This window comes from Ictidomys tridecemlineatus, chromosome 3, assembly GCF_052094955.1.
Source record: "Ictidomys tridecemlineatus isolate mIctTri1 chromosome 3, mIctTri1.hap1, whole genome shotgun sequence".
NCBI lineage: Eukaryota > Metazoa > Chordata > Mammalia > Rodentia > Sciuridae > Ictidomys > Ictidomys tridecemlineatus.
Window position 1 is genome coordinate 44903197 of NC_135479.1, and position 25561 is coordinate 44928757.

The 25561-nt window shown below is 52.7% G+C and overlaps 1 protein-coding gene and 1 non-coding gene across 5 annotated transcripts; both read right to left on the reverse strand.

Annotated features, from left to right (window-relative positions):
• Nucleotides 1–347: 347 nt before the first annotated feature.
• On the reverse strand, nucleotides 348–25079 carry Myo1c (myosin IC). 4 transcript variants are annotated; one of them, XM_005327893.5, is made up of 32 exons: nucleotides 24794–25079; nucleotides 18010–18165; nucleotides 17769–17884; nucleotides 16959–17157; nucleotides 16797–16877; nucleotides 15408–15587; nucleotides 15231–15329; nucleotides 14909–15022; nucleotides 14755–14826; nucleotides 13873–13992; nucleotides 13669–13751; nucleotides 13353–13458; nucleotides 13166–13246; nucleotides 12811–12902; nucleotides 10157–10251; nucleotides 10033–10079; nucleotides 9839–9919; nucleotides 7170–7275; nucleotides 6959–7076; nucleotides 6000–6113; nucleotides 5846–5922; nucleotides 5425–5493; nucleotides 5242–5326; nucleotides 4979–5138; nucleotides 4635–4718; nucleotides 3859–3952; nucleotides 3516–3571; nucleotides 2890–3025; nucleotides 2741–2811; nucleotides 2560–2657; nucleotides 2347–2446; nucleotides 348–1673 (listed from the first exon to the last, which is right to left on the reverse strand). In XM_005327893.5, the coding sequence occupies exons 1-32, from the start codon at nucleotides 24866–24868 to the stop codon at nucleotides 1647–1649; spliced, it is 3192 nt and encodes a 1063-aa protein (XP_005327950.1). In that variant the 5' UTR covers nucleotides 24869–25079; the 3' UTR covers nucleotides 348–1646. The 4 variants fall into 4 exon arrangements, with proteins under 4 accessions (XP_005327950.1, XP_077898740.1, XP_077898741.1 ...); XM_078042614.1 differs by lacking the exon at nucleotides 24794–25079 and adding an exon at nucleotides 23920–24077; XM_078042615.1 differs by lacking the exon at nucleotides 24794–25079 and adding an exon at nucleotides 23916–24067.
• On the reverse strand, nucleotides 14236–14342 carry LOC120884707 (U6 spliceosomal RNA). Its single transcript, XR_005727118.2, has one exon. It is a non-coding gene; the product is annotated as a U6 spliceosomal RNA (small nuclear RNA).
• Nucleotides 25080–25561: the final 482 nt, after the last annotated feature.

Sequence of the window (25561 nt, forward strand, 5' to 3'; positions counted from 1 at the left end):
GGACTAGAGGACCTGCCTCAAATTTCTTCTCTACAAAATGTTTATTGCTCTTGCCCACAGGAGCTGATCTCTCCTTTGGTACTCGCACCACCACACTGGACTGGGCCTCTGTCCGGCAGCTTGGCTTGCCCTGCCAAACTATTCAGTCAGGGCCTCTGGGTTTCTTTGCTCCCAGACCACAGCACTGGGCAGTGAATCCACAGTGCAGCCACTGGCAACTCTTGCTCTTGCCCCTAGGGAGGAAGCCCTGTTCCCCCCCCCCCTTTTTTTTTTCTGGAAGACAAAAATTGCATTACAAAGTCCCTGACTGACCTCTTTCTTTCCTAATATTCACAAGGAGACCATGCTGGCAAACACATATTGCTTTATTTAGTGTTTCTCCAGATTGCAAAAGTGTCGGCAGTGGGCTGAGACCCCTGGAGGGCACAGAGGCAGCTGGGCAGCCCCCAGGCCCTCTGGGACAGAGGGGAAGCAGCAGAAAGAAGTGATGCCCCTGCCAGCCCCTTCTCAAGGTCAGCCCCTTCCCCATGCACACAAGCCAGGCAGAGGCCAGGCCAGTAAAGACTCTAAATCTTAAACTGGGTCAAAAGTGTATGGGAGGGAGATGTCATCCTGAGGCATGAACTCAGGCAGAAGTGTTCCTCCCAACTGGTGGCCCCTAAGGGTGATTGCTGGTCAGGGAGCCAGATGCACATTTAAGACATGACCCATGTTTTATGGGGTTCCCCTGTCCCTGGGAGTGGCAGTGAAGTGTGCTGAGGATGGGGCTGCAGTCCTAGTTTTGCCCCAACCTACAGTATGACCTTGGTCAAGTCCCTTTTCCTCTTTGGGCCTCTGTCTCTAATTCTGTTACCCCAGGTGGCTAGACTATATAATCTGAGTTTTCCAAATTTTATGGTTTAAGACTTCTTTTCCCACCCCAGGATGCCCTCAGACTGGGGATGACAATATTAAAAGGGCATTTTTTTATTTATACTGGGGCTTGAACCCAGGGCCTCACATATGCTAAGCATGGGCTCTAACATCAAGCTATACCTTCAGACCCTAAAAGGGCATTCTTAAGGCAGGAAGAAGGCAGGCAAAGGTGGTCTCAGCCCCCAGGTGGAGGTCAGAGAGGGCTGCAAAAGGTATATGTGGACAGACAGGCAGGCAGACAGACAGACAAGGTGCCAAGGGAACGAGGAGAGGGTGGCCTGGCCAGGGGAGAGGGCCCACAGCCCAGACCACCCAACCTCTCAGCTACATTCCTTGCCCTGTTTGAGTCAGGAAAAACACATCCAGTGTGCCTTGGGATAGGAAAATGGCTTTTTTTAAAAAATAGTTTCCTATAAAGCATCAAAAAATCTCAGAGAAAATCTCAGCAAAAATTCCCTTCTCTCACATATTTGGCATCAGCATTGGGCTGGCATGGCTTGCTCTGGCCCTGGCTTTCCTATTGCTGTGGCCCGGCCTGGCCCACTCCTGGGGTAGCTCCATAGCCCCTGCTGTTTCCTTGAGAGAGGAGTGAGCAGGAGGCAGGAGGCTGCAGGTGGGCTTTGAGGTGTCCCTGGGTCCCTGTCTGGAAGCTCGAGTCTTTGGTAACTGGGAAGGGGAGAATGGGTAAGCAAAGCATTGAGAGTTCGGAGGGGGTCCAGTGGGCACCTTCATCACCGAGAATTCAGCCGTGGGGCCACCTGTGGGGGTGTGGGAAAAGTCAAAGTGGTGAATGGGCAGCAGCTGCTCTGGGTACTTGTCCCAGGTTAAATACAGACAATAGCAGACTAGGGTGGGGTGGGGTCTAGTGGCCTCACTTCTCAAGACTCTAGACCTACTCCCATAGGAAAACTTGCTGCCTTAGCCACAAGGGGGGCTCTCCTCCCATCTAGGCCACCATCAATCAGCCTGGCTCTCCCTTACAACCTCATATTGTTAGGTGTTTTTTGTTTATTTTGTTTGCAGTACTGGGGACTGAACCCAGGCCAGGAGTGCTGTACCACTGAGCTACATCCCAGCCAACCCTTTTTATTTTTTGAGACAGGGTCTTGCTAAGTTGCCCGGCTGGCCTCAAACTTGTGATTCTCCTGCCTCAGCCTCCCAAGTTGTTGGAATTATAAGTATATGCCACAGCATCCAGCCCTCTGCTGCCATTTTTATGAGCTTCCTCATGGGAGTTCTCAAATGGCCCCTCTGGCCCTTCATGGATGGGCAATAGGATAAAGGGGGTGGTGGTATGGTGCCCTTCGGATTGAGACCACGATTGAAATGCCCAGGCTCTGCCCAGCATGCCAAGGAAAGCTTGGCTACTAGAGGCTCTACCCTAGTCCAAGGACTATCAGTAGGAAGTAGGGTATTGCCTGCTGGCCTTACCACAGCCAGGTGCCCATTCTTGGCCTTGGTGATAAGCAGCTCTGAGCCAGGTGTGAAGTCAATGATGCCATCCCTGCCAGGTCCCCCTGCAAATGTGATGCTAGAGGGAAAAGAGCATATAAGGACTTTTTCACAGAGAAAGACTCCCTAGGGTGGGTCCCTGCCCTGTCCTTAGCTTCAGAAACAGCCCACTCACCACCTCTAATGCCTTACCTGCCCTGGTTGATGTTGATGTTGTTCACACGATCCGCACTGAGGGCTGTCTTGGTGAGTGTCTCAATCACATGGTCACTCTGTAGTACCACATCCCCCTGAATGGCCAAGACAGCTTTAGGAATCAAGCCTTGTCCCGAGCTACAGGACCCCTCCCACCTCCTAAACCCTAAAGGCTCACCTTCTGCTTATTGTCCTCACGCTGCACATGAAGCACAAAGAGGCTATCACTCAGGCTGCTGACAGAGATTCCTAAGGGGGGAGGGCAGAGGTCAGGGATCAAAGATCAGAGCAGGGTCCCTCCCTACACAGCCTTGGACTCTGGCTGACCAGTCAGGTTGGCGTAATCGATCCTCTGCTTGACTTTGGCATCCTCCACGATGACCACAGCGCTGGGTGTGAGCAGTAGCTGCCGGGAGCGAGGCTTGTAGCCCTTGCGGTCATATTTCACTACTGGCACAGCATACTGAAGACAGAGGGCAGGGTGAGAGATAGGGAAGGGACTGAGTGGCTAAGCAGCTACAGGGATGACCTTATTGCCATTTTCTCATTTTTGGGGGGTACTGGGAATTGAACTCAGGGACACTCAACCACTGAGCAACATCCCCAGCCCTATTTTGAATTTTATGTAGAGTCAAGCTCTCAATGAATTGCTTAGCACCACACTGTTGCTCAGGCTGGCTTTGAACCTGTGATCAGCCTGCCTCAGCCTCCTAAGCCACTGGCATGCACCACTGTGCCCAACTATGGGATGACCCTCTCTCTCTCTTTTTTTTTTTTTGGTGCTAGGGATCAAACCCAGGATCTGTGCATGCAAGGCAAGCAGTCTACCAACTGAGATATATCCCCAGCCCCTGGGATGACCTTCTTATCCTCCACCTGTGCCCTCACCCAACCACTTCCAGACCTTGGGCAACAGAATTGTGCTGGGCTAGGGACTACAGGCAGGGTCTCACCTGGATGGATTCAGAGCCTAAGGCCTGCAGCACTTTGGGACTGATTTCATCTGTGCCTGCAACCCAGATGGGGGAGAGAGTAGTCAGAGAAGTTGAGAGGGAAACAGGATGGTTTTGTTTGTTTGTTTGTTTGGGTTAGTGGGGATTAACGCAAGGGTGCTTAATCACTGAGCCACATTCCGAAATATTTTTAATTTTGAGACAGAGTCTCACTAAATTGCCCAGGCTAACCTTGAACTTGTGATCGTCCTACCTCAGCCTTCCAAGGCACTGAGATTACAGGCATGTACCACCACACCTGGCCATGATGGAGGGTTGGAGGAATAAAAAATCAGGGGCTCACCAAGCCGTGTGCTGATGAAGAGTCTGGGGACACTCTGGGGGTAATTATCCTTCTTGCCTTTGAAGATCTCACTAGCCACTGCCTTTTGCTGAAGCTGAAGAAACAAGGGGAGTAGAGGAGTGTTATAGGGGGTGGGGAAAATGGGGAGCATGGAGGCCCAGCTTCAGAAATCAGGAGACCCTCCCTTAGCTGCTCTCAGGTCCCAGGAAACTGGGACCAGCCACCAGTACTCTCTTTGCCTTTTCCCCAACCAACCAAGGCAGAGAGCTCCCCAGAAGAGTCATAACAGCACTGTTAGCATCCAGGCCTGACTTTGGGAATGATTTCCAAAACAAATACCTGTTAGGCTCTGGAGCCCCCAAGATTCAGTTTTGGCTTGGAATCTTAGAGGACTGATTGCTAAATATTCAAAGCTACTACAGATTATCTGAGTTGGGTGGGTGCTTTATCAATACTGTGTTTGCAAACACAAGGCACATCACCCATCAGTATCTGACTCCATGATTAGGGCAGACATTAACAACTGATCACAGTGAATCTGCAACCTTTACAGTGTGGGGCACTGAAAGGCCTTCACCACTCAAGTTAAAACAACCCACAAGAGGAACACTATTTGCCTCCAGCTTCCACTGCATGAGGTGATAGGGACCTGGGATCCATCTAAGGTTACATGGTAAATCAGAAGTATAATGCTTCCCCGGGCCAGCACTCTTCATTTGATGCCTGCTGCCCCCAAACCCCACTTGCTAGTCCTTGCTGCCTCCAGCTCCCCACACCTGCTGCTTCCACTCGGGGCTGATACTCCGGCAGTACTTCCACACCATGTTCTTCATGCACAATTCCCGTAGAAGCTCTGAGGCCTGTGGGAAAGAGAAAAGTCAAGAGTATTTACCTAGCCTGACTTTCTTCCCTCTGAAGACCTGCAACATATGCCCACCAACAAGTCTTTGTACAAGCAAGGCCTCCTCAACTTTACAGTCCTTCTGGTCCTGAGCACTTTCTCTCTAAAACTCATTCTTCGTAGCCCTGCTCCACTTCCCCTCCCTCTTTGGGCCCTCCCTAATCACTCCTCTGCCAAGTGTTTTGATGGTCCCTAACCCAGCCGGGAGGACTCACTGACCTCACGCAAGGCAGGTGGGGGAGTGGGCCAGGAAGTGTCCAGGACATTCCGGGGCAGCTGCCGTCGCAGGTTAAGCAAAAATGACGTGCGTACATGATCCAAGAAGAAGGCATTCTCAGGACAACGGGGTGCGTGGCGCAGGATGAAGCCACGGATGAACCTGGGGGTGGCAGGCCAGGCAGGGTTGGGGTAAGAAGCCTGGCACTGGATCCCCCACCATATATCCCTTATCCTGCAGCCCTTCATCATGTCCCCATGCTTACCGCCGGATGGTCTCTGCCGCCCACTTCCTCTTGGCTGCCTTCCTTCGGCCTAGTGTTCCACGCCACCACGACTGGATACAAATGGCTGTGGGGACCACAGATAGCTGACCTCTTATCTCCTTATCACAGTAGCCCACCCTAACCCAAGACTCCACCACCCCAAATAACCCTGGGCCCCCAAACCTGATCGCTTCACCCGGAGGAATTTCTGCCGCCAGTGAAAACCCTTCCAAGCTGCTTGGATCTTCGTGGCTATGGTTGGGAAAGAAATTCAACTGGCTGGAGGTCAGGGTCACCAAGCCTGGCACTGTCAGAACTCAATGAGTGGCATGAATGAGGGAGTGGCTGAATGAGCTACTGTGTGAAAGGACAAATGAGAGTAAATGAAGAAAAGCAAATGAATGTGAGAATATGCCCAGAGTTTGCATCCAGAGACCAGGCCGCAGGCTGGATTGTAGGCATTGGGGCTGGAGCTAGTAAGGAGGTGGGGGAGCTGAATGTAGGTGGGGCAGACTTCCTGGAGAAGGAATGCAAAAGTAGGGACTTCTTCCCTGTTCCCCAGAAGGGACTAGAATGGGGCAGGAAGGGTAGATCTCATTCTCACCAAGGCTCTGCCGACGGACCTCCAGGGCATCCTCTGTGGCAAACAGGGTCTTGGGGAAGCGTATGAAGATTTTGGTCCTGGGAGAGCAGCAATAATCAGCCCCTTGTTGCCACCTCTCATATCTACCCAGCCACCAGGAATGAGGACCACTCACCTGCCCATCTTGTACTCTTCTGGCTTGTAGCCAAGGTGTCTGACCAGCACAGCCACACCATCCTGGGGCCGTCCTGCCCATGTGGGCCATGTCTCTGGGCACAGTGATTTATATCTGGAGATAGGAGAAGCAACATGCACCTAACCACACCCCAGCCAACACTCTTCTCTGAAGGTCCCTACCAGCTTTCCCTGGGCATCTCCTGGGTATTCCTACTGACTTGTTCACAGCTTATAGAGGGTGTGTGTGTGTGTGTGTGTGTGTGTGCGCGCGCGTGCACATTTTAAAGATAAGGAAACAAAGGCATCCTCATCTACTTAACACCAAGGGTTAGAAAATGGCAGAGATAGGCTGAGTGCAGTGACACATGCCTGTAACTCCAGCTACTTGAGAGGCTGAGGAAGAGAGGATCATAAGTTTGAGGCCAGAGGATCATAAGTTTGGGCAAATTAGGGAGACCCTGTCTCAAAATAAAACTGGGCTGAAGAAGTATTCAATGTTAGACCACTTGCCTAACATGTGGAGCCACGGGTTCAATCTCCCAGGGGGCTGGGGGAGAGGGTTGGGGAGGAGAAAAAAAAAGAAAGTTGCAGAGATGGAATCATACTGATCAATTCCCCAGGTCTTTAACACAGAATAACCAAACTGCTTTATTCTCTGAGTTCCCTGTAAACTCTGGCCCCGCCCTTTTCCATCTGTTTTGTGATAGGCTTGTGGATGCGTGCCTTCTGCAGCCTCCTCGGGTACTTCAGGAGGACAAGGCCTACAGGAAGCCTGGTGTGGTCTCTTCCAAGGATTACACTGGGCCTGCAGCATAAAGTGGTTCTCGGTATGGGTCCCACAGCAGCTCAGAACCTCTGCGTTCTCAACTCTAAAACAGGACTCTGAAGGCCGATGCTCCCTCGTGGAGCCTCCGAGATCCCTCCCGCCCCTTTCCTTCTTATGAGAGCCCCGCCCACCTCTGCAGGAAAGCCTCGTATTTGCGACGATAGGCGAAGCCAGCTCTGCGCACGCGCAGGTTCTCCATCAGCCCCAGGTACTTCACCTGGTGCCGAATCAGCACTTCATCAAAGCGGCCTGGGGGAAGGGTAAAGGGGTGGGTGGTCAGCCGCCAGTCATCCCTGTAGGGGAGGCCCAGACCCCGCAACCCCGTAGGGGCGGAGGGCCTACCGGGCTGTTTGGCATCGTTGGGCTTGATGCAGCGGATGTAGGCAGGCTCCTTAGACTTCAGAATCTCTACCAGCTGCAGGAGGCTCATTTTGAATTGGGTGGCCACCTGGCGAGCCCAGAAGAATAGAAAGTTGGTCTGAGTGAGGCTAAGGCCGCTCACCTGTGTGTGTACACGCCTTACCCCTGCAAAGCTACTGACCCCTGCAGTGGCCCTCCTCTCTGCTTGGGCCTTACTTCTTCCCACTACTCCTCCCTCACAATAGAGGAAGGGTCCGACTCTGCACATCTCTCTCTCCGACTGGGCTACAGACCTTAACTTATCCCTCTCCAGCCTAAAAATCCTGCTCAGGCCCCTGGCAACCTCCATTCTGTATCTCCCTTTTGCAACCACTCTTCCCAGAACTTCAGAGCTACGTTCCTAAACAGCAAGTCCTATACCTATGCATTCAACTATTGTCTCTATATGTTGCTCTGCAGGACCTTCAAGGACCTCAGGCCTGTAAAGAAACAGACTGCTTAGCAAAAATTTGCAATCTCCTGTGGTTATATTAATAACAGGGGTGAATCAATCACAGTAGTGCATGCCTATAATCTCAGCAAATCAGGAAGCCGAAGCAGAATTATGAGTTTGAGGTTAGGCCAGGTAACTTAGTGAGATCCTGTCCCAAACAAAACAAAACAAAACTGGGGATGTGGCTTGGTGGTAGAATACTTGCCTAATATACGCAAGACCCTGGGTTCAATTCTAGAACCAGAAAATAAACAAACAAATAAATAAACAATAGTGGTGTGTGCCTGGAGGTTCTGGGAACACCAATTAGGGACAACTCATTAGTCTATGAGTGTAAAGGGAATCTGGAAAGATCTTCTGGCAATGAGATTAAAAGGATAAGTAGGAAATGGCTGGACAGAAGACAGGCCAGACAGTGGTCCATGTCAGCATGTCAGGAGGCTAAAGCGGGAAGATCTCAAGTTGAAGGCCAGCCTAGGCAACTTAGTGAGACCCTGCCACAAAATAAAAAATAAAAAGGCACGGTGGTGTATCTCAGTGGTAGAGTGCCACTGGATTCAATTCTCAGTGTTTCAAATAAAAAGAAAGAGGTAAAAATGTCAGTCTAGGAAGAGAGATGGCCTTAGCAAAGAGCTGATATATGCAGGGAGCTATAAGCATACAAGAATCCAAGTGAGGTTACAGAGGCAAGCAGTGGCAGTATCATCAGTAAGTCACACTGAACACATTGGATTTTATCCTGAGGAAACTAAGGAGCCAATGAGAAATTTGGAGAGAGGGAGTGACATAAAAAGATATTCATTTTGGAATATCTCTACAGATGTGTGGAAGATGGATTGGTTACCCAGGAAATCAGGAAGGAGGCTGGCTGGCAGAGAGGAGAGAGAATGATCATTAATGTGGATCAGTGGTTATATGGAAGGGATGGAGAGGAGGGAGTTGAGAAGTAATCGGGCAATAAACAAGATCCAGTGGTTGGAATGGGGGAGAGTGAAGAACAAGGGAAGATGGCTAGATCCCCAGCCTGCAGGACTAGGTAGAGGGTGATGCCTATCTTGAATTAGGGACACAGAATGAGCAAGGCTAGGGGTCTGGGCAACCAAGGGCCCACTTGTGTGTGTTGTGGGGAATCACCAGATGTATGAATTTGTGGTTTTCTGGAGGGGCCTGGGCAGAAATGGGTAGGCAAGCAACCTAAGTGGGAGACAATGGGGTCAGGAGGGTGAGGGTACACAGGGTGAGGGAGGGTGAACAGCAGCAGGGAGCAGGCAGGGTCCCAGGAGGGCAACACAATGCCTTGGTGCCCTGCCTAGCAAGCATGTCTCTGCCTTCAGCACTCTGGCTTCTACTTGCCTCCTGATCTCTTTACTGACAGGGGCTACCTGACTCCTCTGCAAGCTCAACAGTCCGTCTCTGCCCTTAGCTCCGCAGAGCTCTTCTTGCATCTAGCACCACTGGCCACACCTGCCATCCAGCCCTTCCCCTGTGACGTTCCTTTCCTGCTGACCTCCTTTTTTGGCCTGTGTGTGTCTGTGTTGGACCCTCTTGCTGCCTACAGTGCCCCCTCCCACTACGGGTCCATCAGACTGAAAAGCACTTCCTCATTCTGAAGTTATCTCAAATACTTCCACTTCCAGGGGCCCTCCCTGACCTCCCACCCACCTCACCTCTAGAGTTGGCTATCCCCTCTCTTCTTCTGTGCATATTCTGTAAGAATACCTATTTTTTCTTTTTTGCTTGTCTGTGTGTTCCTGGGGATGGGACCCAGAGCCCCCTAGGTGCTAGGCAAGCACTTTACTACTGAATTACATGTCCAGCTGCACATTTTTGTATCCTCAGTGCTTAGCAATGTCTGTTACAAAGTGTCTGATAGATGAACACTCACAAGCACCCACATGGAAAGGTGTACACACATGGATTTCCCCACAGTAACAGGCATACACAAACAGGTCCACACCTAAGAGACAGGTGGACACTCAGGCATACATTTGTAAGTAGGCAAAGATGCTCCAAAGGGCAGCTTCTTAGAGACACACACAGATGTGCACATGGGCACCAACAAACATGCTCACATGCACAATGCCAACTCCAGGCCCAAGTGGGCACTCATCCATGCTCAGGTACACACACGCTCCCTCAGGTCCCACAGCCTCCGCACCGTCTCTGGCCGCTTTTTATCACTGAGTTCACTCCGGTCGAAGCACTGGCTCATAATGGGATTCTTTGAGCTGCACATGGTCTGTGGGGTCAGAACAGGGGGTTAAGTTGGGAGCAGAGGCAGACACAACAGATTCCTGGGCACAGGGGCATACAGAGCTGCCCCCTACCCTGTCACCCCCATGTCCTCCTCACCTCTTTCAGGTTCCGGAAGAGAAGGTCGTTGTTTTTATCCAGAAACCCTGGAAGGAGATGGCAGATGAGGGGTGAGGGAGTGTCCCTCCCAGTCCCCAGGGGTATCCAGCTTCAAGATCCTCACCAGTCACGCTGTAGGTCACCTCCCCAGCATAGTGCAAAAGGCGGAACTCCCCACGGCCCAGGGATTTCCTGGTCCGCTGGTCAGCCAGCTTGTGCCTGGGGGTGACAAGGACATGAAGCTACAAATTGCTGACCTAAGTCATGCCCCTGCATGCTGAAGAGACCTTGAGAGTAGGAACCAGCACCCAGTAGGGAGCAGACATGCCCTGAGACTGCCCCCACAACCCACAAGTCATGTGGCAGACAGCAGGAGGTACACCCTGTGTACCCTCATCCTCCTGACCCCACTGTCTCCCACATCAGCCCCCCTGCATGATCTCTGAGGTTCAGGAAGGTGGCCTGCCTTGCCCAAGGTCACACAGTGCCAGGACCTAGGCCTCTGGACTACCAGGCACACAGGGCAGAAGGCTAATTTCATTGCTTCCAGCTGCTGCTTTACTATGCCCAAAGTGAACTGCCCACTGTATTTTCAGAATGGAATTTACCAAGATATTACTTACACTTTAAGTATGTTTATATCCTTTAACCTATTTTCTGCTTTTAAGAACTGTTTCAGGGCTGATTTTGCTCAGTGGCAAAGCACTTGCCTAGTATTCATGAGGCTCTGGGTTCCATCCCCAGAGCTGGAAACAAAAAACTATTCCAAGCAGATTAACCAGAGATACAGGCAAAGAGTTAAGGCACAAAGATGTCTGTGACAGCCCTTAGTTATTCCAGCAAAAACCTGGAGGCTGGCCAGGGGCTCCCAAAGGCCAAGTAAAAACCACAGGGTTTTTACTTGGCCTTTGGGTTAGAACCATTGGAGGAAGCATTTTGAAAAAAATTTTCCGTTTGATGATATAGGAGAACACTGAGGATCTAACATTATCCTGAGCCTTATGCACAATAAATTCTTGACTATGAAAAAAATGTATAGAAAAAAGCAGGAAGGAAATGCCTTGAATTGTTAACAATGATGGCCTCTGGATGACAGGGTTACAAGAGACTTTTGCACATATTCCAGCTTTTTTTTAATGAGCAATATTATTTTTACAATCAGAAGCAAGCTTTTTTTAATTGTTTGTTTTTTTAGCTTCTATTTTTTTCTTAGCACCAGGGATGAAACCCAGAGCATCTCTACCACTGAGGGACACCTCCAGCCCTTTTTCACATATATATATATTTTTTTTCTGGTTGTAGATGGACACAATATCTTTATTTATTTAATTTTTATGTGGTGCTGAGGATCGAATCCAGTGCCTCATACATGCAAGGTATACTCTTCCATTGAGCTACAGCCCCAGTTCTTTTAAAAATTTTAACTATTTATTTATTTATGGCACTAGGAATTGAATCCAGGGCACTTTACAACCAAGCTATATCCTATAACTTTTTTTTTTGGTATTAGGGATTGAACCCAGGGGAACTTTACCACTAAGTTATATCCCCAGCCCTTTTTATTTTTAAAATTTGAGACAGGGCTTGCTAAGTTGTTTAGGGCCTAGCTATATTGCTGAGGCTGGTCTTGAATGCGTGATCCTGCTGCTTCAGCCTCCCAAGCCACTAGGATTATAGGTATGTGCCACCACACTCAGCAATACCCTGTCTTTTTTATTTTGGGGCAGGGTCTCACTAAATTGCTCATGGCCTCACTAAGTTTCTGAGGCTGACCTTGAATTTGAGATCCTCCTGTCTCAGCCTTCTGAGTTGCTAGGATTACAGGCATGCACCACAGCACCCAGTCCCCTTTGTTATTTCTTCAAATAGGGACTCACTAAATTGCCCAGGCTGATCTCAAACTTCAGATCCTCCCGAGGATTGGGATTATAGTCATGTACCACTGTGCCTAGCAGAAGCAAGTTTTTAATGTTATTAAGCAAATAATAGTCAAAGCTTTGGCATTCAATAGCCCCAGGACTAAGTCTCAGCTCTGCAAGCTAGCTGTGAGATAACCTTGGGCACTTCACTCTGAGTCTCGCTATAAAATAGGGAAAACACCAAGAATGTCTCCTTAAAAGATCACTTATAGGTTAAGAGATGATGTGCACAAAGTACACAGGACAAATTGAGACAAAGATGCTTGCTTCTGTTTCTATCCCTTCTTGCTTTTAAATAAAAAGCAAGTCTCAGTAGGGCTTGATGCTGCACGCCTGTAATCCCAGCAGCTCAGGAGGCTGAGGCAGAAGGCCTGTGAGTTCAAAACCAGCCTCAGCAACTAAGCAAGACTGACTCTAAATAAATAAAATATAAAAAGGGCTGAGAATATGGCTCAGTGGTTAAGCACCCCTGAGCTCAATCCCTGGTACCAAAAAAAACAAAAAAAACAAAAAAAAGAGTCCCAAATAAGGAAGCTAAACAACCAAAAAAAACTTAGCAAGTTTCATTCTCTTAAAAAAAAAAAAAAAAAAAAGGAGGAAGCCATGCTCTAGAAATGGTGGCTTTGTGCAACTTTCCCTAACTTAGTACTTTCCCTGTGGCTGGTGGGGTTGTATGTGGGAGGGAGTGTGGGGCAGCGCGCCAGACGGTGGGATGAAACCCAGGTTCTGGTAGGCATGTGCTCTACCTTTTGAACTATGGCCCCAGTCCTATAGCAGAAGTTAATCACTATGAACCCAGCCTTCCACAGGATTTGCCCCAAGTGGGCCCTTGCCCCAGAAATTCTGCCACCCTACTCACGTGAGGAAGTGTGGATGGTGCTTGACAGTGTCCTCTAGCTTCTCCAGGAAGGTCAGGTCTGTGGCCTCCCCAGGGCGCAAACACTCCTCATCCTAGAGGAGGGAACAGTGTGAGGGAGGTACTAGGGGAGAGGCTGGAAAGCACAGAAGCTTCTAGGTACTGTGAGGGGAAACAAAGATGCAGGAGAAGGAGCAGAGCCTAGGGAACCCCCACAGGGAGCTTCCAGACCAGACCAACATCCATCCATCTCACACTGCCCAGCCCCACACCCTGGCCCTCTGTGGACCAGCCTGGAAAGAAAGGAAAAGGGGAAGATGTTCTCTCATCTGGCCTATAACATGAGCAGAGGACTCACCAAGATGGAGATGATGCCCTTGAACTTCTCCTCTACCAGGTCACAGATAATCTTATTGTTGAAGTACTGAACAGGCTCCCACTGCAGGGAAAGGGAAGGCGGACATCATCGTGGGGTCCCACACCTTCTCCCAGAGTCCCAGTGCCTGACTTCCTGTGGCACAGGGACACCTCAAGCTCACACGCACCGCGATTCCCTCGGCCTCGTACTCTTCCTGTTCTGATTTGAGTGTCAGTTCAATGAAGAGCTGCTGCAGCTTCTCGTTACAGTAGTTGATGCAGAACTGCTCAAAACTGTGGGGAAACAGAACCCATAGTCGCATCAGAGGACACAGGGCCAGGGCCAGGGGAAGGACAGGACAAGGCCCCTGAGCAGTCAGGTAAGAGATGCAGAGCCAGACCCAGGCTGGCTGGGGGATCATTAGAATGACAGGCAGGGGGACAGAGGAGAGGGACCAGGACAGTAAGACTAAGTGGCTGGCAAGGGGTAAGGGCAATGCTGACCTGTTATGCTGAAACACCTCAAAGCCATAAATGTCCAGGAGCCCAAGAACCGTGGTACTCCGCCAGCTGGGGCTCTCAGCATCCTAGGGCCAGTCATTCAACCAAGAGCATGGGTCTTGGTGTCTGCCACCCCAGCTCCCAGCTCTAGCCCTCCCTGACAAGCCTCCCTGACTGCCTCGGAAGCAGCGTGGACCAGGTCCTCACCTTGGAGGCCAGTGACCTGTTGATCTTCCCAACCAGCCAGGTGAAAGTGCGACTATACACAGCCTTGGCAAGAGCATCCCGTGCGTATGCAGCCTGCTCCAGGTTCAGGGGGCTCAGGAGCTGTAGCAAAGAGTGAGACTAGGATGAGTGCCTTCCATTCCACCTCCCCTTTGGACTCAGGAAGAAGACCAGGAAGTCCTGACCAGCCTGTCCTTCTGCCTCCAGTGTGCCTGGGTGTGGAGAGTGGTGGTGGTATTGGGACATCAGCAGGGGACAAAGTAGCCACACCAGAGGGAAGGTGGTATAGGAAGAAGTGATCATTCCTGGAGATGAGAATCTTTTTTTTTTCTTCTTTTTTTTTAAAAAAATATGGAACGCTTCACGAATTTGCGTGTCATCCTTGCGCAGGGGCCATGCTAATCTTCTCTGTATCGTTCCAATTTTAGTATATGTGCTGCCAAAGCGAGCACGAGAATCTTTTTTTTTTTTTTTTAAAGAGAGAGTGAGAGAGGGGGACAGAGAGAGAGAGAAAGAATTTTAACATTTATTTATTTTTTCTTAATTCTCGGCGGACACAACATCTTTGTTGGTATGTGGTGCTGCTGAGGATCGAACCCGGGCCGCACGCATGCTAGGCGAGCACGCTACCGCTTGAGCCACATCCCAGCCCCTAGCACGAGAATCTTGATCTAAGCTTGACTTTGTCACCCTCTTCCTGTGTGACTTTGGCCAGCTCACTGTGCCTCTCTGAGCCACCCATCTTATATCCCTCCAGCACTGCTGAGAAGACCACTGAGCAGAACAGGAGGAGGGAGAACGATGGGAATGAAGGCTGCCCTAGAGTACCTGCACCTCTCCGCCAGTGACAAAGGCTTGGCTCACCTCTTCTCCCTTGGCGATGATTTTCCTATGCGTCAAGGCTTCCCTCAGTGTTGAACCTTCCACACCAAGGAGCTGTCAAGGGACAGAGGGCACAGTGAAGGTGCAATCACCCTGCCCCTCCTGTTCTCTCTTGCCCCCCACCTACCACACATACCCTGGTTATGTACTTGAGCTGGTTCTCAGTGGTGACCTGGGCATTACTCTCCTCATCAGCAGCAAAGTGGATGTTGCCTAAGTGCAGGACACTAGCCACAATGCTCAGCAGGTCCTGGGGGAGCAGAAAGGTGACAGGTGGTGATTATAAGGGGGAAGGGAACCCCAGGAGGGGGACTAGAGATGGCCAGATGGAACAGGGGATATATGACAAAGCATCTGGGAAGAGGAGGGGATTAGAGGCAGAAACCGGCTTTAAAAATATAAGTTGATTTTGGAGCGATTGTAGGAGGAAAGAGAGAGGGTCCCCAGAGAGCCCTCACCTCCACTTCGTCCTCGGTGAAGTCGATGACTGTCAGAGCCTTCCTGACAACCTTCCAGTCACTCTTGTCATTGATGGAAGAAACTTTGGCACACTGGCCCTGAAGAAAGGGCAAAGCTGGGTTATCAAGCCCTGGCACTGTGTCCTTTGGGTGGCACCTGTCTTGCCAGCCACTCACCTTTACCAGGTACAGGTAGTTCTGGGGGTTTCGTTCCAAGCCCAGCCTGCGCAATGTCTCCTCCTCACCTCCCTCCAGCAGCTGGTAGAAGACATGGAAGTTCCGCTCCCCATGATTCTGGTGTACCACTCGGGACTTCTCCAGGAGGTAACTGAGGATATGGCCACCTATGGGGGCACCCTGTGGACAGGGCATGGCAAGGGGATAGGTTAGGGGGACTGAGGAATAGAGCTTATCTTTCCCTTGCTCCCTTGCAGACCTGGGCTCTAATTATAGCTCTGCCACTAGCTGTCTGGGCTCAGGCACATCACCCTCTCTGGCCTCAGTTTCTTCATCCAAGAAATGGGCAGGTTCAACTCCATGTATTTGATAGCTTCATTTGGGTACCTGACAGGTATCTTAAGTTCAATAGGCTTGACATCGCCACTCCTCAAATTAGCTCTTCTTTTGTCTCCCCATCTTAGTCAAGAGTAACTATATCCTTCTAGTTGTCCAGGCCAAGAAGCTTGTGGTCCTCTTGGATGCCTCTTTTTTTAATCATTTCCTCGATTCAATCATATTCAGTCCTGCTGCCTTAAACTTTAAAATACCCAGAATCCAACCACTGCTTACCACCTCCACTGCTACCACACTGGTCTGAGCCACTGTCATCTGTCACCTCCATTATTATTACATCAGCCTCCTAACCGGTTTCCCTGCTTGGCATAGTTCCCTTACCAACAAAGCAGCCAGAGTGACCTTTTCAGTAAGAAAGTTGGATCACAACGTGCTTCTGTTCAAAACCCTCTGATAAAACCCCCTTCCACTCAGAGTTCAAGAAGTTCTCGTAGGGCTGGGGGTAGCTCAGTGGTAGAGCACGTGCTTAGCCCACATGAGGCCCTGGGTTCAATCCCCAGCACCTCCCACCCCGCCACACACGTTTTACAAAAATCCAAAAAGGACTGTACCATATGGCCTTCCCTCCTATTCCTTGGCCTCTTGCTCTCTTCTCTGGCCACAGGTCTGGCCTCCTTGCTAACCTTGAGCACACCAAGCATCCTCCCACTGCACAGGCTGTTCTGGCTGCCTGCACACTCTCTTCCAGGTAGCTGCCCCGCTTGCTCCCATCTTTGTTGAGCATTTACTAAACCACGACTTCTCAGAAAGGCCTATTCTACCTGCCTTATTTAAAATTCCAACTGCTCCTCATCCTTAACCTCATTTCTGCCATGTCCTAAATTATTATTTTTCTGTTTATTGCCTATTACCCCAGGAGGCAGGATTTATGTCTGGTTTCATTGCTATGCCCGCAGTACCTGGAATAGTGCCTGGCACACAGTAGGTGCTCAACAAATATTGAGCCTACTGATTGGAAAATCCCGCCCTCTCTTGTGATACACCAACAGATACCTTAAAGTCAAACTGCACATCCATGTACTTCCCAAATCGGCTGGAGTTATCATTCCGAAGGGTCTTGGCATTTCCAAAGGCCTAGGAATGGATAGTGGAATTAGAAGCACCTAGCATTCGCTCCCTGTCCCTCCCTCTCTTCAGATGCTGCTGTCCACTCACTTCCAGCACTGGGTTGCTCTGTAGCAATCGGTCCCGCACAGCACCCCCTCGCTCAGGGGCTGGGCAGGTCTCTGCATAGAACTGTAATAGCCGCTTGGTGGCCTCTGTCTTGCCTGCCCCACTCTCCCCAGAGATCATCACCGCCTGGTCCCGGCGTTCCGTGCGCAGTGCCCGGTACACAGTGTCAGCTACTGCAAACCTGGAGCAGAGATTCATCAGAGAATTCAGGGAATAGAAGATTAAGTAGCTGCAGGTGAAGCCCCATGGATGGGTAGGAGATGCAAGAGTACTCCCATATTGAATTGGAGTTTACTTGTGGATAGAATTAGGGGATACTCTTGAGGTTGGGAGTTGGGGGTCCCTCAAGGGTATGGACCAAGGGAGATATTTCATAGTAGAGGATGGGGCCACTTTCAGGTGGAAGATTGTGAGGATCACTCCACTCTAGTGGGAGTGTTGGGGGGTCACTCAGGTGGATGTTGGGGACCTCATAGGCAGGGCTAGGAGGTCCTCATGAATGGGGGTCAGAGGTCATTAGGGTTGACAGGCCATGTCCAGGTAGAGTTGGAAGAATAAGTCAAAAGTGTGAGCTGGGCTTGGATTTAGGGGTCCCACTCATTTGGAGCTCAGAGATTCATCTCTGGGTGAGGACTGGAGTAACTCTAGGGTAAGCAATTGTGGGTTCCTCGCAGATGTGAACAGTGATTCACCCAAGGGGGATCATTTCAGAGTGAGGGTTAAGTGGAGTTGTTTTACATGAGGATGGCAGGGGAAGTGGAGGTCACTGCTGAAGGGTAAGGAGTCACTTACAGGTGGGGTGGCACTTCATAGAAACTGACGCCACGGTAACGCTCCATATGCTGCCGGCTATAAATCTGTAGGTCTCGGTAGGGGTTGACAGACACCAGGACGGGGCCAATGTAGGTCTAGGGGTTGGGGAGGAGAGTCAGAAGTTTGTCTCAGGGGCCCCTGATACTTTCTTCCCCCCTCAGCCCTGCCTCTTGTGCCCCCAGCATCACCCCCCACCTCCCATCTTCCCACTTGGCCTCACGTAAATAAGGTTCTCCCGGAAGCGCCGCCGCAAGTTCTCAATGAAGGCAGCCTCGCTGGTGAAGTTCTCCAGCAGCACAAAATCTTGCACCCCCACCCGGTCACGGGCAGTCAGGGCACTCTCCATGGTTACCCGCACCCCGTCACTGCCCAGGGCCTGCAGAGAATGAGCCATGGGAGAGGGTCAGAGCCAGCAGTTAAGGCTACTCTCCTACCATACCTGTGAGCCCAAGGGGAGGATAGGGGCATGTGGACATAGAACACAGAACATGCTGGGTATCGAGGGCCCAGGTAACAGGAGTCCAGCACACAAAAGATATGGGACCACATGGAACCAGGGCGTAGCACACAGGAGTACCCAGGGCCCAGCGGACTTGGGAAGGCACTGGTTTTGTGGAGAGGTGGGTCCTAAGAAAGAACTGCTTGGAAAAGCAGAAAGAATGCTATGTTGACCTTGGACAAATACCCTCCTCTCTAAGGGTTGCTTCCTTCTCAGGGAGGAGTTGAGTTAGACCAGGTGACCTCAGGTCCCTGAGCTCAGGGCCACGTGTGACAGGTGCTTTGGAGGACAAATTCTCAGAGTGAATTCTGCAGTCAGGGTGGGGCCACTTCTCCTGCTCCCACTCCTCAAAGCTCCAGGAGTTGAGAGTTGCTTAGGGACTAAGCAAGAGCTCCTCCTCCAAGGAGAGGGATTTCCCCAGGGGCCTCCAACCCAAGTGGGACTTAACATCCACCCCTCAAGGGCTGGCTCTCCCTCCCATAGCTAGGACCACTCCCTCCCCTCCAGCTGCTGGACTCCTCAGAAACCTCCTCCTCTGAGAGTCCTAAAAAGCCTCAGGAGGCCCGGGTTTTACCAGGGAAAGCCCAGCTGCCACTGTTGGGCAGGGATGGGGCAGGCTTAGCAAGACCCTTATCCCATACCCAGTGCTGAGATTCTTCTTCAAAGAGAGTCTGGGGTCTCTCAGAAATTGACACCAAGAGTGCCAAGGGTCAGAAAAGGGTAAGGTGGTGGTGGGGTGGGTGTAGATCCCAGAGAGATCAGCAGGTCTGTTCTAACCACAGATGGCCCAGATCTCCAGCTAGGGGCACCCCTCCTCTGGGGCCTGGCACTCCCAGACTTATCCCTCACTGCCGCACTCCGATCCCGCCCGAAGTTGCAGCCAAATAAGGCTATAGTCCCCGCCCCTTTGCCCTAGGGCGAGGGGTCTAAGTGTTCTCAGCTGTCCCAAGGAACTATTCGCCTGGCCCTGGGTCCGAGCGTCCCGCGAGTCCCGCGACCCTCCCCGCCTCGGCCTCCTCTCCCTGCAACTTTCTGGGACGTTTTATCACCCGAAATTCCTGGGCCGCGCCCGCTTCCTGGCAGGGCCGAGGCGGCGCCGCTAGGCGGGAGGCCCGGGACCCCCGCCCTGCCCTCCACCCCAGCTCACCGACGCCCGGTAGCGCATCCTGCTTGACCAGCCCTGCGCCCCGCTCCTCTGCCTGCGCTCTGGGTCAGGGGCTCGGCCGCGGAGGTGGCGGCGGCGGCGTCAGAGAGGGAGGGAGGGACAGGCCCGCCCCCCGCGCCGCCCCCTCGCTGGCCTCTGAAGCGCGGGACAGGGACCTTGCCGGCCTCCCTCGGAGCCCGGACTCCGGGGTCCCTCTCCAGCTGGCGGGGGCGGGGTAGGGGCTAAAGGGGACCTCGGAACTGGAGAGGAGGTGGGCGGGGGCGGGCGCGAGAGGGGGCGGGGCTCCCCCCGGGGCCGGTGCTCCGCCTGAGTCAGGTTTTCCAGGAGGGACGTCGTTGGTTCCAGGGTGGGGCCCGGAACCCGCGAGGCCGCCGCGTCTACACGGACCCGGAACTCACTTCCGGGCTCGTGTCTACACTACGCGGCCTGGCCAGGCGTGGGACAAGGACCGAGGTCCGTGGGTCCCAGAGGAAACAGGATTTCCCTCCCCCCAATACCAACCTCGAGTCCCGGGAAAGTTAAAAATAGAACGAAATGTCCAAATACGGCCGGCGCGCCTGGGCGGGCGGAGCCTGGGTGTGGGACCTTGTCCACCCCCAAACACACTCTGGAAGGCGGGCCGCGAGTCTTTAAGCCCAGGGAAAATTTCTTTAGGTCCTTTCGTCGGCGTGGATCGCGCAACCCAGAAACAGGGGCGGCCACAAGGTGCCCCCTTTCTTTGAGCAGTGTCCTTGGCCCTTCTGGAGGCCTCAGTTTCCCTACTGGGAAGCCCGCGTCCGACCTGACGTTTGAATCCAATACCCTTCTGCAACCTGGACATCCCACTCAGGCCTCTTTGCCCCAGGGATTCCTCCCTTTCTCCCTCTGGAAGGGACCTTTCTGTCTTGTCCCCCAGGATCTCTGCATTCCCTCTTCCAGGAAGTCCTTTTTCTCCCCAAATCAGCCTCCAGCATCTGCACCCTCTCTGAAGGCATCAGCTCTCCTTTGGTTTGGGGGGTGGGGGGCTCTGGCTCAGATTCCATCAGTGGTGGAGATGGTGATGGCTAGAGCTTTCAAAGATCGTGGCTGATTTTTTTGTTTGTTTTCCCCCCAGTGCTGGGGATGGAACTCAGGGCCACGGCAGACAAGGGGTCTAACACTAAGCTACATTTCCATCTCTTCGGAATCTGTTCTCCATCCTTAAAATGAGGTTAACACCTGCCAGAAGTGTAGTTGGAATAGGCTGTGATAAAACGCTGAGGCATTTCCCAGGCACTCAACACCGTTACCCTCTTCCCCTTCCTTCTCTCTACCACAGTCACTTCACACATGCTTGGAGACAGAGCGTCATACTTCTTATTTTGTGGGGAAAGCCCCTTAGGCGTGTCTATCTGTCACAAAGAACACCCAAGTACTTTACCCGTCCCTAGCCTGCTAGATAAGGAACCTGAGGCGCACACAGCAGACACTGACTTGTCCTAGGGGGAAAAGGCGGAGCCAGGACCCAAAGTCCCTGCACTCCCCACAGTCTGATCTGGGCTCCCTGGAGAGGGGTTAAGGCTGCGGCAGGTGCGGGCTGCAGCCTCAAGGGGAAGGCTCATTACCTCGAAAACAACAGCCTGGCCAGAGCTAAGGCCCAGGGGGGCCCCCGCGAGGGGGCACCAGCTGGGAGATAGGGCCCTCTGGAGGGGGCAAGGGGCCTGGGTGCCGCCGGCCACAGCTAGGAGGTGGATGAGAGAAAGGTTCAGGGCGGGAGGTGGCGCTCTCCATGGTTCCCCCAGGTCTACAATCCAGAAAGGAGCCGGGAGACAATCTAGCTTGAAGCCCACCCAGGCGGGCGAGTGCCTTATAAGAGCCAGCGGGAGAGGGTCCAGAGAGCCCCTAAGTGGGCTCTGACTAAGGCGCAGAGGAGGGGCCGGGTGAAGAGGGGCTGAGTGAGGCGGAGCTTCGCGGCCGCAGTGCCAGCCCCGCCCCACCGCATCAAGAGGCTGGAATGAGGAGAATCCTCGAGTGGAGGGGTCCAGCGGGCTTTCCCCTATTGCAGGCAGCGCCGCCGCATTCTCTGGATGCCCGCTCCCGCCCCTGCAGCCACCGCCCGGCTGCGGAAGGAGGGGGCGTCGCCGCCGCCCTGCGGGCCGAAGCGGGCCACAGCCCTGGCAACCCCCACGGGCCTGCTCCGCCTCTATGGGCAGGAGCGTGAGTCCAGAGGAAGGGTAGGGAAGCGAAGAAGCTAGGGAGCGGGAGATGCCGCGATTAAGGCGACAGAGCCAGGTTCTTTCTGCGTCCTTAGCACGTTCTTATTTACCCACTTCATGAGGTCTATATTATTTCATTTTAGGGGGAAACTGAGGCTGGGTAAGTGAAGTGACTTGTTCAATGTCTCTAGACTTGTAAAGGAGCAGAATTGGAACCTGGGAACCCGAACACTCTACTTCTGAAGGGCTGCCCTAATGCCCACATTGTTTACAGGGATACCCTGCCAGGTTGTGACTTTCCTCAGGTGCCCCTGTCAGTGTCATGTGACTTTATTGAAATGTAGACCATAGGGGTGGCAGCTATAGACCCCAAAGCATGGCTCTGGGCCTATGGGCTGGCAGCAGGCTGGGGTGCACCTGTGGTCTGAGTGTCCCAGGACTTATTTTTCAAAGGCATCGCTGGATCTCCTCCCTCCTGGGGAGGTGTTTGTCATCACAGGGGATAGAGCCAACAGGAGACCTAGGTCAACAAATACACTTTAGCTAGTGTGGGCCAGGTACCTCCAAGCCTGACCTCGGTGGAAATGGGGGAGAGTGGGCAGCTGCAAATGTTCCCCCTGTCCACTCGGGGCCATGCAGTCTGGAGGGACTGCTTTGAGGAGTCCCAAACTTATATCCATTGAGGCAGCCTTATGGCCTCTTGGGGTAGTGGAAAGACAACTACAGCCTGTCTCACTGGCAGCTTGGTGCTGGGCACAGAGAAGGCACTAAATTTAGATATATAAATATAAATAAATTTAGATATATAAATATAAATCTTCAATCTAGGCCTAGGCTGCTCCACCAAGGACTGTTCCAGGCTTCAGGAAACTGTTGTGAGAGGAAATAGGAAGAAGAAGATAGGGACATTAGGGATCTACTCTGATTGCTCCAAGGACAATGTAGCTCCAGAACCAGGTATTTGTCCTGCCAGATATCTCTGCCTGGGGGTCCAGCCAAAGTAAACAGAGCACCTTGCCCCTAACAGAGTGCTGATCATCAGGACCTGGTATTAAACCCTTGGTCTCCTCTCTCACTCTTCCTTGCATTAGTTACATTCTGCTAAAACTTCATTCTGCTCCTCTATGACTGCTTCTGTTCTGGACCAAGATAGCAGCTTCTTAACTGATCTCCCTGCCTTCCTCTCACCAATCCATTTTCTCATAGTAGCCTGTGCTATTTATAAATGCACACCTGACAATTAACATCTCATATTAATGGAGTGAAGGTTTATAGGGCACCCCACCACGTGCCAAGCCTGTTCTTCACACCAACTTCAAGTCCCAGCATATGAATTCCTGAGGTCACCACTGTCCTTAGTTTACCCTACTGTTCCTGCATTCCTGTGTGACTGCAGTCCCTTCCCTCTCTGCCTCCCCTACTACTTCACACAGCCAGGAGGAGCTGCTGTTGCCTTGCCAGCCATCAGCCACACGTGGCTTTCTAAGCTGTGCCTTTGCACCTGCAGCTTCCTTGGCCCAGTACACTCTGCCTCACCACCTCACTGACTCTTAGTCATCCTTGAAGACAGCTCAGGTATCACCTCCAGAACCCCTTCCTGACTTCCCCCAACACAGCCCTCTCCTTACTGCATTCAGCACTAATCGTCTGTTTCCTTTTCCAGTCTCTTCCAGGAGACTGCTCCAGTTCTAGACACACTCAGCCAGGCACCCAATTGGGATTCAATAAGCCCCTCGTGGGCGCCTGAATGTTTGAATGAATCTCAGAACCCAGCAGTGTGAGTGAGGGTCCCAGCGTTCGGAGTTGAATAAAGCCACTGGTCACCCATTCACTCTTTCATTCATCTTTTAAGCCCCCCCCCCCCCACTCGCCACACTCACCAGCCGGCACAAACGGTCACGGGCGCTGCTAGCCCACAGGAGGCGGTGAACGGGAAGGGGCGGGGCTGGGGTGACTTCTCCGGAACCCAGAGGCAGAGAAGGCTGGGGGAGAGGCCCGAAGGGCGCCCTAGGTGCCCGAGTCCCGCGACCTAAGTCGCTCTTCCACGCCTTCACACTATCCGCAAGTAATCTTAAGTCCACACGAAGCTGAGACCCGGCGCCTCCGGACCCTGGGAGCCGCAAGTGCCAGGCCCAGCGGATCTTAAGTCTCAACCCGGCCAGAGACCCCAGCCTCCCTCATCGCATCTGTGGGCCGGCGCCTGCACATTCCCCCAACTCAATAGCTAGCGGAGACCTTCCGGGGCCACCCACGCGGCTGCTACCCGCCCCATGCCCTGTCCATCATACCTACCGGCTCGGCTCTTCGGGTGTGCGGGCGGGGGCCGGGGCACCCGGCTTGGCCGCCTCGGGAGTCCGTGGCCCGGGCACGTTCTCCCCGCCCAGGGCCCTCCAGGGGCCGGGCCGCCGCCTGTCGTCATCCCGGGCAAGGCTCAGACTCAGGCGCGCGCACGAGCGCGCGCCCTCGGGCCCCGCCCCACCCTAGCTGGCCCTGGCCTAAGTAAGCCCTAGCCTGCATCCACTGAGGCTTGGTGCCGCACTCCGCAAACAAGCTCCCAGGATGAGGCGCGTCTCAGTCACAAGCGCACACGCTCACACCCTACAGAAGATCCCGCTCCCTCTGCAGTGCTGGGTGGCAGGGTGCGTCCGCCCCTTCTCATACTAAAGGCCCTTTACATCCCAAGAGCAAACCAGACGCTCTTTTGCGTTCTTGGCTAGGGCAGTACTTCCCCCATTTCTAACTACCTCTTCTGCCTTCACCCTTGCATCCTATTTGCCTTGAATCCCGAAGTCCCAGTTCCGCGGTACGGGCGGGAAAGGGGAGGCATTAATCCTACTACGCACCAGTTTACTTGCACTACTCCTTTGACCTCAGAGTAGCACCCTCAGCTGCTTGTTATGTCCAGTTCATAGTCCAGCCTACTGAGGTACAGGGAGCTGGAAGAAGTATGCAAACTCAGATCTCTGCTTTGAAAAATCCTGCTTCTGGTGGCCCCTAATACTTTATCCCCTGCTTTCACTCACTCCTTTTCCAGTTTCTTAACCACCAGGGATCAGAACCCATCCTTACTGCTCATGTCTTTCCTTGGGGCGTGCTTAACAGAACTGGCCCGGCCCAGTGGAGACACTGCCACCCTTCCTCCCAGCCCAGAGCATCCCAATCTTACAAGCTTGCATGGTCTGTGGGGATGAACCACGCGGATGATCTCCCCTGTGGGTATCAGCTCCACTTGCAGCGCCATTCTGCTTTGTGGAAAGCCAGTGTGCTGATCGCTGAGCCGGGGCTGAGAAGATCTGCCTGCTTGCCTACTGGTGCTGGCTGATCCGAGGCCAGGAATCTACACTCTCACGCTGGGATGACCACTTGGTTCTGCTTCAACTCCAGCCCCAAGGGATATGGCTGGTCCAGCTCCTCAGGACACAGCTGGAGCAGTCCAGTCCAGGTCTGATTGAGAGGCCTGTTGGCCAGGAAGGTTGGGGCAGGAAGAGGAGGGGCTGAACCATGGAGGAAATGCCTGTTGTCCCAGGTAACCAGAGGAGCTGATGCAGTCACCCATGGGGGACCCTGAGCCTGTCCAGGTCAAAGGGTGGGAGGCCTTTCCCCTTTCTCCCAGCAGCTCCTTGGCTGGGCTTCTCCCATTACCCACTCTCTGGTATTAGCTGGAAAGCCCAGTGACCGCTCCCCCAAATAGGAGCTATTTCACCTAAGCCAAGAGGATTGCTTGATCCCTTAGTAGCACTGCCCCTCTTGCATGTCCCTATAACTTGGCTTTCTCTTGAGAGCAACAGATAAGCCACTTTTGTTTTTCAGATGGGGTCTTGCTGTGTTAGCCTAGGCTGCGCAAGCTTGACTGTTTCCCTGCACCCCCTCCCTGACCTTCAGCCCCAATCCCAGCATCTCTTACTCCTAGGCTCAAATGAGCCTTCTGATTTAG